The sequence below is a fragment of the Neltuma alba genome, unplaced genomic scaffold, assembly GCF_004799145.2.
Source record: "Neltuma alba isolate B1F8T4 unplaced genomic scaffold, ASM479914v2 tig00012000_pilon, whole genome shotgun sequence".
Lineage (NCBI taxonomy): Eukaryota > Viridiplantae > Streptophyta > Magnoliopsida > Fabales > Fabaceae > Neltuma > Neltuma alba.
Genome location: NW_021636573.1, coordinates 709,307 through 724,694, shown reverse-complemented (window position 1 = coordinate 724,694; position 15,388 = coordinate 709,307). Strand labels below are relative to the sequence as shown.

The 15,388-nt window shown below is 32.7% G+C and overlaps 2 protein-coding genes across 3 annotated transcripts; one reads left to right on the top strand and one right to left on the bottom strand.

Annotated features, from left to right (window-relative positions):
- Positions 1–910: 910 nt before the first annotated feature.
- LOC114720824 (WUSCHEL-related homeobox 8-like) lies at positions 911–4,257 on the top strand. The gene is made up of 4 exons (XM_028906544.1): positions 911–1,034; positions 1,835–1,844; positions 2,673–3,001; positions 4,118–4,257. The coding sequence occupies exons 1-4, from the start codon at positions 911–913 to the stop codon at positions 4,255–4,257; spliced, it is 603 nt and encodes a 200-aa protein (XP_028762377.1).
- A 486-nt stretch (positions 4,258–4,743) lies between these two features.
- Positions 4,744–12,928, bottom strand: LOC114720803 (prolyl 4-hydroxylase 1-like). 2 transcript variants are annotated; one of them, XM_028906507.1, is made up of 12 exons: positions 12,725–12,928; positions 12,123–12,170; positions 11,146–11,208; positions 9,979–10,031; positions 9,205–9,270; positions 8,601–8,675; positions 7,845–7,919; positions 7,292–7,362; positions 7,151–7,202; positions 6,958–7,047; positions 6,014–6,106; positions 4,744–4,995 (listed from the first exon to the last, which is right to left on the bottom strand). In XM_028906507.1, the coding sequence occupies exons 1-12, from the start codon at positions 12,774–12,776 to the stop codon at positions 4,888–4,890; spliced, it is 846 nt and encodes a 281-aa protein (XP_028762340.1). In that variant the 5' UTR covers positions 12,777–12,928; the 3' UTR covers positions 4,744–4,887. The 2 variants fall into 2 exon arrangements, with proteins under 2 accessions (XP_028762340.1, XP_028762339.1); XM_028906506.1 differs by having other exon boundaries at positions 11,146–11,214; positions 12,725–12,927.
- Positions 12,929–15,388: the final 2,460 nt, after the last annotated feature.

Here is a 15,388-nt window from a genome sequence, read left to right as displayed (position 1 = left end):
CCTACTTAAAATGGTTTAGATTTTTATTTGATTATAAAAACCAATGTTTTAGATGGAAACAAGCTTAGTATGAAACTTGAGAGATCAAAATCAAAATAAAAACAAAATTGAGGGATTAAAATTTATATTACCTCTATTAATAAATACATCAAGCATCTAAAATCTTATATTTTCTCCTTCAATTGACGTATTAAATAAATAAATGAAAAAAGATACATCATCGACCATCGTTCTCGTGATCCGGATAAAATTATGTGCATAAACTGTAGGAATGAACTTTGCGGTGAAACTTCCAGAGAGTTTTATCAATAAACTTCTTTTGGACAAAAGTTTTATAAACATTTAGTGGGTGGTTGTGTGTGGAGAATTGCTTAAAACTAAAATAAGCGTATAGTGATCACTGATTAATTAATATTTTGTAAATTGAATTTACCAAATTAATCCACTCTTCACAAAATTGCAACCTTGTCTTGGATTTCCTTTCGCACCTCATCTTTGCATTATTAGGACCAACTTAAAGCGTAAAACACTGTCTCTATTTGACCAACACGGGGCTTTTAACTATGACCAAAATTCTACTACTGCTACTATTATGGAAACAACCAAACTTTTATTTTAATATAAAAAAGGTGATAATTATATTACATTACGACTTTTCAACACTTTCCAAAACCCAATCATAAAAAAGATTATATGGTATCTTTAATTCTCAGAAAAAAGAGAAACAAAATCAATCTTGGATTTGTTCCCCAAAACTTAATCCCCAAACTATCAAATCAAAATAGGAAAGTCTTGTTTATTTACGACTATATATTTGTGAGGGATATATTATATAATTTCGAAGAAGAAAAAACTGAGGGAGAAAAGATAGAAAATCAGGAAAGTTCGTAGGAAGATGGAAAATAAGGTGATGAGTGATGAACAAATAGAGACTCTTAGAGTGCAAATAGCAGCATATGCCTTCATATGTGAGAACCTTGCTGATATGTACAGCAGGCTTACCCTCCACCAACTTCAGGATCTTCCACTTCCAGGTCTCTTTCTCATTCCCCATATATATTTCTTCTTCTGTTTTATTTGTAATCAGATTTTTTTTTCTTATTATGTATGGATAAGCTTATATAGTAGTACGAAAGTAGGCATTGTTCATCTTTAGTATCTTAATAATCAAATTAATTGATTTTGTGACGGATTATTTTAAGAGTATTGCACAATTTTTTGTGATGGAATTCTACCACAAAATTTATCGCTAGGATTTATAACAAATTTTTGAAACGAACAGAAAATTTTTCAATTTTGTAATTGGTTCAGTATTTTTTATATACTTGTACTCTTCCAGTCCTAAATATAAGACCCTTATATATACATAAGGGTCTTATATTTAGGATCGAAGGAATAATATGTTTAAGTCTGTGTATATCAGTGTGGATGGGAAGAGCTTCTCTTTTATTGCGTAAGACTTAAGGATTGAGTTATAATATTTATAACATATATATATTGAAATTCTATATTGATAATTTTTTATATTGATTTTTTCAATTTTAAGTGCGAAACAAAACATGCAAGAATGAGACGGGAAAAAAAAAATTCACATCCTGTCCCGTCCATGTGTTCAGAAAAGTTCACCGACATAAGGAAACGTGTAAGAGGAACAGGAAGAATAATACCCCAAACAAAAAAGAAAAGAAAAGAAAACTATGAATTGTATCAAATTTAATTTTTCATATTTCCATGTTATTTAAACAATAAAATTCAGAAACTTTTCGACTTGTTAGGAGTATTTTTAATCCATAATATGATATATTTCTTTTACAGTCATTTTTGCAAAACTAAGGTCTCTATATGTCATTGCCCGTCTTTTAGCATTCTCAAGTGTCGTTTCCATATTGAAATTAAGAAAGCAGATTGAAGAAAAGCTTTTTCATTTTCTCAAAATGAGATGCATGTTGACATCTATATATCTATATATATATCATGTACTACCTCTCCGGTGCTTAATATAAGATTGAGTTAGCGATTAACCTTTGTTCAAAATATAAAACCTGAATTCATTTTATCTCCATCTTTCTCCAAAATATTCCTATTAATTATAAGAGGTTCCTACCAAGAGATAATTCTAATAATGCAATACGCATAATTGAGAAGGATAGTTTAGGTAAATGACCAACTTAATTAATTTTTTTGATATTTTTAAATTAGTTATCAAAATCTCATATTAACGACCGAAAGTAATACAACACTACTTTAACAATCTCTATATTATCTATAAGTTATAAATAGTAGGACTTGAAATAAGCATCAGTCTGGTCCCCCCCCCCCCAAATAAACATCATCTTAGATTTGTTGGATCATTTGATGCTTTTCTTTTTTTTTTTCTTTTTTATTTCTAATTAATTATATATTTCTCTCTTTTGTTTTTCATTCATTTTCTTTCACCTATTTTTTCCACTTATTCTCTCTTCTACTCACCCTCTCCATAAATAAGGGTGTTTTACAAAAATAAATTATTATTTTTACATATTTATTGCTGTTAACCAATTTTAACCACCTTTGTTAGTTGTGTAAGTTAGCTATTGGAATATTATTTACTACTATAATTTATGAACAGTACGACTTAAAATCATAGTGTCGTCTTTTTCAGAAGTTACAGTGGAGAACGCGCCACAACTTAGCGAGCCCTTGATGCTGTACGGTGGCCAAAGATGGAGTAGCAGAAGGCGATGGGCTCCGACACGGAACCAGCTTGAGATTCTGGAGAGTATATTCGAGGAAGGCGGCGGAGCTCATCCGAGCAAGCAGAAGATCAAGGACATTACGGCGGTGCTGAGCCACCATGGCCAGATTTCTGAGGCAAATGTGTACACTTGGTTCCAGAACCGGCGTGCTAGGTTGAAGAGGAAGTCGCAGAACAATAATGCAGAAGCACTTGATCGTCGTCATCATAATAACCATCCACAAGCCATGATGAAGATGATTCCAGTTGATCAGTTAGGATCGACCAGTACAAGTTATAATAATAATCATAATAATAATAATAATAATAATAATAATAATAATAATAATAATAATACCAATACCCAAGTTGAGTCCATGTCTAAGGTTAATAATTACGTTAGATTTTGAGAGTGAATGAGTGATTTCTTGTGCTTTAATTGTTCATTCTAGTTTGGAGATTTATTTTGTGTGTTTAGAATATGACAAATTATAATTGTATGTTTATATAAACTTTGACGGTTTATAACCATATACTCAGACTTTCATTGAGATATTTGCTTCTTTTTTTTTTTTTTTTTTTTTGCTACAAGGAGATATTTGCTCTTTGTTTTTGCATTTTGCTAGAAAACCGTGGGTTTTATTGCACATTGTTTGAAAATGCACGATAATGTTATTTATCATCATCTATATAACTAGTATATTATGACTTGTTAGAATTTTTATATTTTATATAACATATAAATTTGTGCATTACTTAGCATTAATGTTATAACAAAGTTTAGAAGAAAAAGAATAAAGAAAGCAAAGGTGCTTCAAGACTAACAAAATACTGAAGTATAACTTTCACCAAAAAAAATATACTGAAACAATCACTTATAAATCGTAAACAAGATCTCATCTCAGATTGAAGGGTTTTTTTTTTTTTTTTGGGGCCAAAAGAAAGATTGAAGGTGTTTGATTTAGCTTATTTTAAATAATTTTGTCACTATACGAAACAAAACAAATATATGAGAGTAATTTTATCTAGCAAAGTGCCAAAAAAAAAGAGCATATTTTAAGCTCTCTAACTCAATAATAGTGGCAGTACGTAAGTTCAGGGATTACTTTGCTGGTCTAACAGTCTTATTAGAAACAGAATTTGAGGAGCTCTATAAGGCTAGTTGCAGCGAAGTTTTAAGTGATACCATTGGTATGAGGGAAACGGAGGGAAAAGGAGGAGGGGAAAAATTTTAATGAGTTCATTTTAAAAAATTAAAGAAGCGGGATTATAAAATTTTGATAAAATAAAAATATAAGATAAAAGAAGAAGAAAAACTAATTAGAAAATTTTAACCCCACTTTTGTAAATTTTTAAAATGATACCAAACAAACCCCTTAGTGTCTGATATTCTCTGCGTGTTAGAAAGAAGGCCTTGCATTAAAATTGCTTTGGTTTCAAGGAAAGGGAATAATGCTGCTGATTTTGTGGCAGCTTGTGCACAAAGAGGGATGGGGTCCAATGGATTATTAAGTGTAGCACCGTCATCAGATTTTGTGAGCTGACCTTTGTAATGGAGAGCATAATCATTGGGTGAAGGAGGAAGCTGTCTGGGAGTTCGAGGAGGTGTTGGTTAGATAACTATATTTGTATTGCAGGCCTCATTTCCAGGCTGCGGATGGCTTTCGGTTTTTCACTTTCTTAGAACTTTCGTATTTTGATTCCGCCTTTATTAATAAAATTTCTGCTTTGACGTTAAAAAAAAAAAGTTAAACATTATACCTTTCCATTCAACATAACCAAAAAAATTAAATTATGGTAATTTTTATTGTTTTTAAAAATGCAAATTAATTTGGATATACTTTTACAATTGGAATGAAGCATCTTAAGAAATCTTTTGGACAACACGCTTAACAATATCCCAAGTAATACGGAACTTCGATCTTAAATATAAAATCTAATTTATAGTATTAGAGATAGTATTAACAAATCAAAATCAACTAAAGCTCATTCTTTCTGTCTCTCTTTCTTTTCTAATTAACACTATCATGTGATCTAACTTCATTATGTATTTGTCAAGAATAAATCACAATCATTAATCTGTTGTATAATCTATGCACAACATTAAGGAAAAGTTTCATCAATAGAGGAGTCTTGTATAATTAATTATATTTGTATGAGATGTTGAACTTAAGTCAAACGTGAGGGCCCTGCCTCATCCACTTCACTGCGGCCCATTTTTTCCCAGAAAGTACCTCACATGCTCCATGAAGAGCATTCGGATCTGCTTGTCCATTCAATCCCTGAAATAACCCACCAAAACATTTTTAAAAAAAAATTACTGATTTTCATATATGAGATTTACATAAATTGAGATACAATATACATTTCTCTTAAATTGTGCTAGGTAAAACATCAATGCATAATACTAAGTTCCCTAAGCTATCGCAAAAAATGAGAATAGTACAACTTAAAATTAGCATATAAAACTTCAGCTAAAAAAAAAAAAAGCATATAGAACTTAAAATGATTGTCAGTCACATTATGTGATGCCTTATATCATCACACATTCAGCAACACTAGAATATGGGGGTATGCTTTGGCTGAATCAGCCATGCCACTGTTACAATCAATTTTGAATTCTCTACATTCAAAAAGCACATACGGACAATTTAAAAAAAAAAACACACACACACAAAAGCAAATGTACATAGTGTACTATTACTATATTTTGTTACGCGTCCATATTAGTTTGCGAGAATTACAGTGAAATTCTAAAGAAGAAAAATAATTACTAAAAAGTCTTAATAACAACCCAAACAGCTTGTAATGATAAGTTTTAGAATAGAAAAGGGCAATTTTTAGGATTCGTTTTATAATATTTTTTTTTTAGAACCTTATTGTAATTCTCCCTATTAGTTTTCATGTTTCCTAAGCTAGTCCTATTTCACTGTACCATCAGTTTATATAATACTCCCTCAGCAGCCTATTTCAACTTGCAAAATTATCCTCAATGAAGTTCATCAATTATGCCATTTAATAAATTATGAGATGGTTTAATTGATCAATGAATATCAAAGCAAACGACATATAGAGTAGGGAAAACTAATGCTTTGGACAAAAGGGTGGAAAATTAACGCTTTGGATAAAAGGGTTTGATATTAAGGACCATGAGAGAGGTCCTTTATAAAAGACTAGGAGGAGTAAAATCTATAGTAAATCACATTGTTTATAAGCATGAAAAATGCAACTCATTTATCATAGCTGCAGTGAAAAATGTGCCTAGTTGCTCCTATATGACAAGCAAAAGTGGATACTAACCATACTCCAGAAAAGTACTGCATTTCCCTTAGTAGGTTTCACAGAGAGCCCTTTAACAATTTTCCCACCACAGTTACACTCACCCGAACCGCCCTGCAATACACTAATTATATTAACAACAGCCAGGGGATCCTCTTTCAAGAGATTCCGACCAAAATTTTAGGTAATACCAGCATATTACAGCTGTCATCTTACCATGTCATTGTATGTTTCAAGTAGAAGGTAGAATATATATAAAATACTAATAACAATAATAATGATAACATTTGCTTTGATTAACATAACTGCTTTGAACTATAAAGACATGCAACTGTTGAATCCATATTTGGTTCTTTGAGACTCAGGAGCAGGACAGGATTAAAAGAGCCATACATTTTTTTCTTTTGTAACTACAGGATAGGATATCATAGCCTTATAAAAAAAATATATATCCAAAAAAATGTTAACAACTACATTCACATGAATTCCTTGAGTACAAATAAATTTAAGACAGACTAGATTATGGCTCCACACTATTTATAGCTTATTAATAGAGGGGGTTCATGTAGATTTTATGTTATTTATAAACATGGATTTAAGCAGTCAACTGAACATTTATGATGATGACTTTGTCAGCCAGAAACCACTAGGAAAATGTTAAAGCAAACAAACTAGTACAATGCTTAAACGCATTGAAACTAAATAGTTCTGGAGTTTATGAAGCACAAAAGATGACTTAAGAAAAAGGACCTGTCCATGTCAGCTACGCATCAGTACTTAGAATAGAAACTGATAAACACACACCACCATTTATTTTAAATCAAACATGACTCCTTATATAAGACAGAGAGGAACCTATATTTGTGACACTTTAGAGATAATCGACACATCTGCTTGATATCTATCATCTAATAATATGACATAATATAATCTAAATGATAGACTTCGGGAAGCAAGAAGTTCACCTTTGGGAAATATGTTTCACCGCCCTCAACATTGTCACTAAGATACATAAGCACTGTTGCTATTCGCTGCCCACCGTTTTTCAAGTTGTACTGTTGTAGTGGAAGAAAAGAACGAAAAGGTGATTATAGCCAGTTCAAGGCAATTCTTATCATTACAAAATGGCAAAGGCAGTAAGGAGGGCACAAAACTCACAGTATCAGCAAAATAGTCATGATGGGGTGCGTAATACTGATTCTTGTCATATCTGTGATTCTCCAGATGTTAGCCTTGGTACCAAGAAATTCATTTCTTTTTTGTTTTAAAAATAATGGATGAAATAAAGTGATATCCTACCTCAAAATTTGAATAGGCTCTCCGTTTTCAGTTGGTATTTGAGCATAGATTGAAATTCTCTTTTCAATTGCCTGGGTGTGTCAGTTGAACATATTTTATCAAAGTGTTCAATTAATCATCACCAAAAAAAAAAAAAAAAAGGTTTTCCACTACTGGACACATCAATAAAAAGATGCAACTTAAGCCCAAGCATAAAACAATGATTTTAAAGGAAACTAAAATTTTTTATATAATAATGAAAACACAAATAATTAAAGAAAGCTGCACAAGAAGAAGGGCACGTCAAGATGACAAATGCATAGTTTGTAGGTGTGTAGTAGTATTTGTTTTTCCCCCTTTTGAGGGGGATGTGGGGAAGCAGTGAGGTCTTTTGTGTTTGTGCCTCATTTCAGAAATTTAACAAATAACATTAACAATAGTATGACTTTAATATTTTTGGGAAGAAGCCACGTTACCAGTGAAAAAGGCCATGAATATGATAGTAAATATGAGGATAAAAATCATAAAACCATAAGGCACTCTCCAAAACAATTTTCAATCTAAACAAATATACCTGCACCATTGAGTGTTTTCTATCTTCTGAGCTTAGGAACATACCATAGCTTGTCCTGACATTGCTCTTGATACTCTACGAAAGATGAAAGAAAATCATATGAGAGGCTATTTGGCAGGCTAGAAACTCTGATGCTTATTTGAAGGACACTGACAATAGAGAAGTTGACAGGCTAGAAAAGACTTCTTTTAGAAAGGGAATAATCACAACTTTATAATGTTTTCCCTCATTTTCTCTCCCTTTACTCATGCTCTCTCATACTCCCTCAAAAGTCATCATCCAGGTATTCTTGAGAGGTATGGAAGGTAAGGTCCTTGGTGTTTCCCGGTGTTTGCAGATATTTTGTATGTTTATAGCTGGAGATATATGCAAGAATATTCGACGATAAATTTCAGCTGCTACCCCCTTTATAAGAAAACATTGTCTCGTCGGGTAGCTGTGCATACAAGCGAGGACTGTGAAAATTTGGTGTGACCTAGTTTTATTCATATCTACAATAATTGTGTAGGCTAATGTCATCAATGATGCAGATGGTCAAACACCCCCCTCCCCATTTCACGCTTTAGTAACGCCCGAGTATACATACCCAACATGCCTCACGCTACTTCTTCATAGTTTAGACATAAAATAAGTAAAGTACCTTCATTTCTCACATCTAATGAATAAATCATAGAAAACCACAAAAAATAATAGGCACCCAAGTTCATATTTTGGATGTCTAAATAATGAAAGCCAGTCAAAATAAAACCAATGTACCTTTCCTGTTTCTCCATCTACCACTTGTGAATTTCGAAGGTGAGGGTGCCCTATGGCCTTAAGATACTCACATTCCTGTAAAAGAAATATAACTTCAATTTTCAATTAATATGTAAATGGCCTTCATCTGCAAAGTTGTAATCATCAACTTTATTCAGAAGCTAAATTTGTCAAAAATGATTAGTATTAATGTTATTGTTTTTAGTAGTCATGATATTTTCTTGTCTCACACCATTAGAAGAACTTATATGGGGATTTCCCAACAAAATAACAAAAATAGCCTACACTACTTCACAGTACACAGCAAGTGGCACCATGTGAGAACTACCAGAAAAAGATCCACTAAAATTATGCTTTGTCAGGAGAAATTAAAGTATATACAGATGAATAGAATGTGCAATATGGACATATGGTGACAGCTGATGCTTGACACCATTTGCCAGAGCTGATTTAGAATTAACTGAGTCTGCTACCCACACCAAGACAGTAAAGGGGGGAAAGCAAAAACATAGGCTTGGCCATACTACTGATCGTCTATTCTATAAGATGGGCCTGAATCCGCCATGTTGATACAGAAAATTTGGCAACCAGCAAAAAGGCATACCTCCATGCTTAGGAAGTTACGCAGTAAAATGATTCGAGGAGACCAGCTAAGAACTTCAGGTTTGATCTACAACCAGAATTAGGAGCACAGGAGAATAATCAAAATCAATATATGAAGCAAATAAACTCCACCAACACAACAATTACAAATGATTTAAACCAACAAACAAGCGTGAGAGAGAGTCTATAAACTAAGTAAAAACTAAAATAAATGGAGAGACATGATCGATCAATTTTAGCACAGCAAATTATAATATTAAAATGCAAAACGATAATAAAATGGATCTCAAGTGCGTTCAATCCAAACATCAACACAAACAGCATCACCATATTTTAGCCATACACTAGCCTAAAAGTTCATGTCCATTGATAAAGAAATAACTTATTCTACTTTGATAACAAAGTGATATCATGACAAAATGTTTTGGACTTTATTTGAAGATGTTCAAGCAATAAACATCATAATATACAACCTCGACATACTAAAATTGTTGACAACGAGAATACAAGATTGATGATCATAGAACAATCTGAATTATCCAAAAGAAAAATATATAATTACCTTTTTGAATATGACAACTTATCTATATATGGACAAATGGTAATTAAGGAATATAAACAAAATTCTCTTCCCAGTGTCTAGCCAATAAACACCAAATACTTGCAACACCCACACTGGCCTTTTACTTTATCAGAGGTTAACAGTTCTTTTAGGGAGATGGAATAACATCCAAACAAAGAAAGTTCACTGGGAACAAAAGAGAAATCTACATACATATCCAAGACGTAAGATTTCTGCTTCCTTGTCATTTTTCCAAAATGGAATACCTGAAAATCAGAAAATATAAATTAAAAAATAAAAAATAAAAAGAAAGAGTTCTAACCAGAGGACTACATACAAGCTACATATATTCAGATCAGGAAAAATGATATCAAACAAGTGCAATGGCCGGAAAAAAGAAAAAAAGGCAGGGTATAGTTAATAGTGACACCTTCTATAGCATTTAGTATTTACACATATTGTAACAGTAACATTATAGTACGAAGCTTATTTCTCCTCCTCGCATGGCAGACAGAAATATTATGAAGTCATTTGATGGTGCAGTGAGTGTGTTCAGAAAACTTAGACTTTTTCTCAGCCACTAAGTTCAAGGGTTTGGGCATAACAAGGATAAAATCTGTTTTTGCGATTACTGTGTTCGCAGCCTTGTGATCTTCATAATTAGAACTGAATGTTAGTCTTTGAGGGTCCTGAACTTATTTGACCTGTAGTATTGAAGATGAATGAGAGAAGAAGGATAAAAGAGCGAATCAAACTGGGATAATTTGGGATGAGCTGGCTAGAGGGGTGCAAAAGGGAAATAACAGTACCAACTAATTCATATGGGTTGCGAGGCGTAGGAGAACTAGTCCACTGGTACAGAGTTTATGTGAAGTGAGAGGTCAGCGAGGGGTTAAGCAGGAATTTGGCTGTTTTGTGGGGGAGTCCCAAGCCTCTCAAATGCTAGGGGAATTTATTTCTGTCTTTTCTGCATTTTCTTTTCTTCTGTAAACATTAAAATCTGTTAGCAGCGTCTTTTGTTCCCATAAGTCTTCCTCTGTGGAAAAATTATTTCCTTGGTCACTCAATGGGATTTAGAAAATCAATTTTTTGGGAGCTACCGTCATGGATTTACAATGGAAATTTTTTGGCCAAGATTTACAAACAGATTGCAGAGTTCTCCTGAGCTAATGTTTCAGGGTCTACACTATTTCATTAATGCTATGTGAGGATTACTTATGCACCACTGGATTTACTTCTTTCTTTGTGCATCAATATCTATTTGGTCAGCCCAAAAAGAATTAAGTGTCTAAAACCCTGACTGACAGCAACATTTCCTGTAAGTAATAAAGCAAGATATTACCAAAACAAATAAATTTTTTATACATCTAAGACACTGACCTCTGGGCAGTTGAAGGAAACCATCCCTCTGGTGCAATCTTCTAAATCTTGGAGACTTTGTGCCTGTGCCTAAAATGAAACAGTTAGGCTATAAAGAGGATAATGATAAAATACTCCCAGACACTAAACAACTAATTTTAAATCCCAATTTACAATTACATCATAAATTAGTACAATCACCATCATTATCTTCTTATATTAATAAAAATTTCAAGGGGCTGGAGTGTGCAGCAGAATTAAGTTCCCTGAGCCTCTGTAACACTATCTTACCGCTAGAAGTTACCATTATACCACCTCCAAATTCACCCATAAAAGGCCCAAAGGCCTCCCAAGTATGATTTCCACTCTCTAAACTCCCCTCATTGCTGAAGACTCTTAACTATCACAAGCATTAAACTTTAGCAGAGGCCTCAGCCTCCATCGTGATCATGCTGAAAAAGCCCTCAAGCAACTTCTACAAGTTCAGCCCCACCTTAAGGACTGCTCTAATTATTCATCATCATAATCCTATGCAACTTCTAAGACAGCTTGGCATTAGCATGACAGAGTGCAAAAATCCTAGGAAGCATTTTCTCGTTTGGGTTGTTTCTTGGGTTATTGAAACAAAATCTCTACCATAAATCATTCTGACATTACATCTCTTGTATCTATCCCTGACAGTTCATCGTATTACATGATCTACAGTTTCATACTACAAATCATTCCACTAAAATACGAGACATGATCATTTGCTAGAAGAATTATCAAAATCATTGCAAAAATATTTTTAAAAAATCAGACATCAGGAAAAAGTATGTAAAACTGGTATCCCCGTTCCACTTAATCAACAGGGTAGGACAAACATTTCGATAGTTATAAACGCAAACACCAAAACAATAACGTAAAAGTGGAAAGTCTATATGTATTAACAAAATAATTTCAACATCTTCAAAAATTCTTAAGCCCCACTGTGACAGAATATGATTGCACGTGCTTACCATGGGAGTCTTCCAATTGTCGTAAAAGAGTCAATTGAGAGACAGAACCTGTAATTCCAAAACAGAAGATAATTCATTCATATGATCGCATCGTGCCAAGGTCTCTTGAAATTGCTAATCAGTAATTCAATATTTTTTTGACATGTATCGTCATTCTATTTCTGTTATTAGCTTCAAAGTAGAAGATACCATTCTCCAGTTGAGGGGAGGGAAGAAAAACACAGATAAACAAAAGTTGGGATTTTGCATTCTGTTTCCAGAAAGCTGATAACTTTTCCGCGAAGGCAATATAAACAAGTATCCAAAAGAACAAATTCCCCAGTTCAGGATGTTTCATCAACTTAGATGCATTCAGACTTGAGGTTACCCCTTTCACCGTTTTGTTCAAATTTTCAGGTGGATCTCAAAAATGCAGGAACATTTTATTATGAAGAAACTGAATGTTAAGAGGCTATCATGAATTCATGATATCATCATGAACTTGTTAGTAACGCATAGACAAAACAAATAAAACAAAATGCACTATTTCTCCTTTCCTAAGGAAACAACATGAAATAAAACTGGAAAATCACATGCAAGAGTCACACCAAGCAACCCCTTACCGATGATCAAGCCGATAGTGACAAATGAGAGAAGCCCGAAGATGAACTTCATTGTAGGAACAATGAATTACTTGACGGTGTAGAGACAGAGAGAATGAAGAAGGAAAGGGAGCAAAATCAAAGAAACGAATACACTGATTCAATGGGAAACGTTGTGCGTTTTTTAAGAACAAGAAGAAACCGCTTTGATCGCCCATTGCTTGTGTTTGTGTCAATTGGCTTGTCTTCTTTCTTGCCTTTTTAAACTCTGGGCTGTTTCCAAGATCACAACAATATTTGAATTCGCCCATTGCTTGTGTTGAGTCAATTGGTTTGTCTTCTTTCTTACCTTTTCAAACTCTCGGTTTTTTCCAATTCCAGGTTCATAGCAGGATTTGATCCCGTCGGTCGAGCGCCAACGGATTTTGTGCAGTCTAGTTTCGTCTTATTTTACACTTTATTTTTCCAGTACCTGAATTCGCCCAGGTCAACTTTTTTCCCCAGGTCAACGCTTTATTTCAATCTCACTTCTCTCTAGATTTCTCTCCTGATTTTTTTTGTTAAAATAGTTTTGAAAAAATCTTTAAAAAAATTAACTGTTAAATTTTAAAATTTTAAATCAGTATTAGTTATTATACTCATAAAAAAATAATTATACCTAAAATGCAAATAACAACAAATTTTTGTAGCAATTTTAAATTTGTAGTTTTAATTTCAATATTTATTTTTTATAGAATTTTTCCCATCATTTTCTCTCCTGACTAAAACTAGAAAAAAATCTAATCTCTGATCCTAAGCAAGTAAGCCCTACATAATTTCTTTAAAATATATTTCTATATAATATTAGATTTAAAAGTAAAATATTCTAGCGTATTTTAAATTTGTCTTTAATTACACGGACTCCTATTATATTTTGAAAATATACATTTAAATACAAACCATTAACTCCATTCAAAATATTAAAAAGATAGTTTTAATTAACATTTAGGGAAAATTTTAAAAAAAATCTGTAAAATTTTAAAATTCCAAATAAAAAGTGATTATAAAAATATGTTGTCGTTTATTTTTTAAATATTGTCAATTGTTATTAAAGTATAATGAATAATACTGATTTGAAATTTTAAAATTTAAAGGTTTTTTTTATTCTTCTTAAAATTTATAGTAAAATGCCTTTTATTTATTAATTTATCTTTTATCATACTAAAGCCATAATTTTGGCTAAAATTGTTTTAAAAAATTTAGGAATTATTTTTCTTAATTTTATTTTTATTTGGAAAAATAGCAAATAAAGACCCCCAATATATAAAATTGCTAAATGGGTTCCTCAATCTGGAAAATAGCCTCACCAGACCCGATCCTATATTACAAATATGAAATGATGGTGTCCGAAATGCTCCTCAGCTATTTGAAAAAAAAAATGATATTTACGCGCCTACTTCTCTCTCCCCTCGTTTCGATAACTTCCCTCCAGTCTCTCCACTCTCTCCATTCTCTGCACTCTGTCCATTTTCGCGTAGGAGGTTGCTTCCATTTTGCAGTAATAGTATCGGGAAGAGAAGTATTGTGTGAAAGAAGTGTGTATTTGCTATGAGAGAGGCGAATGGAGTAGCGATTGAGTAGTGATCTGTTAGCAATGTCAAAGGCAGGGGAGGAGGTAGAGACATCGTCACACATTTGGTGGCTGTCATGTGTGGTTATCAGAGTTAATAGTGGCATTCAATGACAAAATCTGGTAGTAAGTTTGATGCTTTGGCTTGTTTGGGTTGGTTGCTGCATGTATGATAGACTAAAGAGAGGGAATGTGTTTAGGGCACGAAAGTGTATATATGTTTTTTTGTCAAATAAGTTGTGATTGATTGGTAAAAAATAGTTGGGTGTGAAATATACATGCTCTTTTGTGGAAGAACATGTGCGAATGGGTTTGGCTAGGAAGGGAATGACAAGATCAGTTAGAAAGATGACAAGATTAGTTTGGGAAATGACGATATAGGAATGGATAAAATGCAAATTGAATTGGTTAAGTGTTAATTGAATTGAAGACTTGTTAAAGTATTTGTTTGGTTCAAAATGACAACATGAAACTAGGTATTTAACAAGGTCAGTAATTAAAATATAAAGTATGTTGAAATTGCAATTGTGAAGTTGAGAATAACAAGTTGAGTAGGGGGATTGGCAAGTTTATAATATGAAGTAACAAGTGTGAAATTGACAAGTTGCTAATAGGAAATAACAAGTTTAATATAGTGAATAACAAATTATTGAGTAGTTGGAAATAACAAGATTGCCATGAGGTCTCACAAGTTAACAATAGGAAATGATAAGCTTATAATTAAAAATAACAAGGTAGGAATAACAAAGCTGACTATGACAATTGGAGGAATTTATAATCTGGAATAACAAGTTGATAATTGTAAATGACAAGTAATGATTAGAAGTAACAAGCATGAAAAGTAGTTGAGAGTAACAAGTTTAGTGTGAGAAATTGACAACTTGTGTATAGGAAATTACAAGTTGATGTTTTGAAATAAGAAGTTAATGGTGGTGATGTAAGAAGGCTACTGGTTAAAAATAAATAAATTGTTAACAGAGCTGTTAGTTAATTAGTAAATGTGGTTGTAAATGATTGTATGTTGAATGTTTTGCAAAAAAAGAAAGATAGCATCAGATGGAGCCTCTGGATCCAAA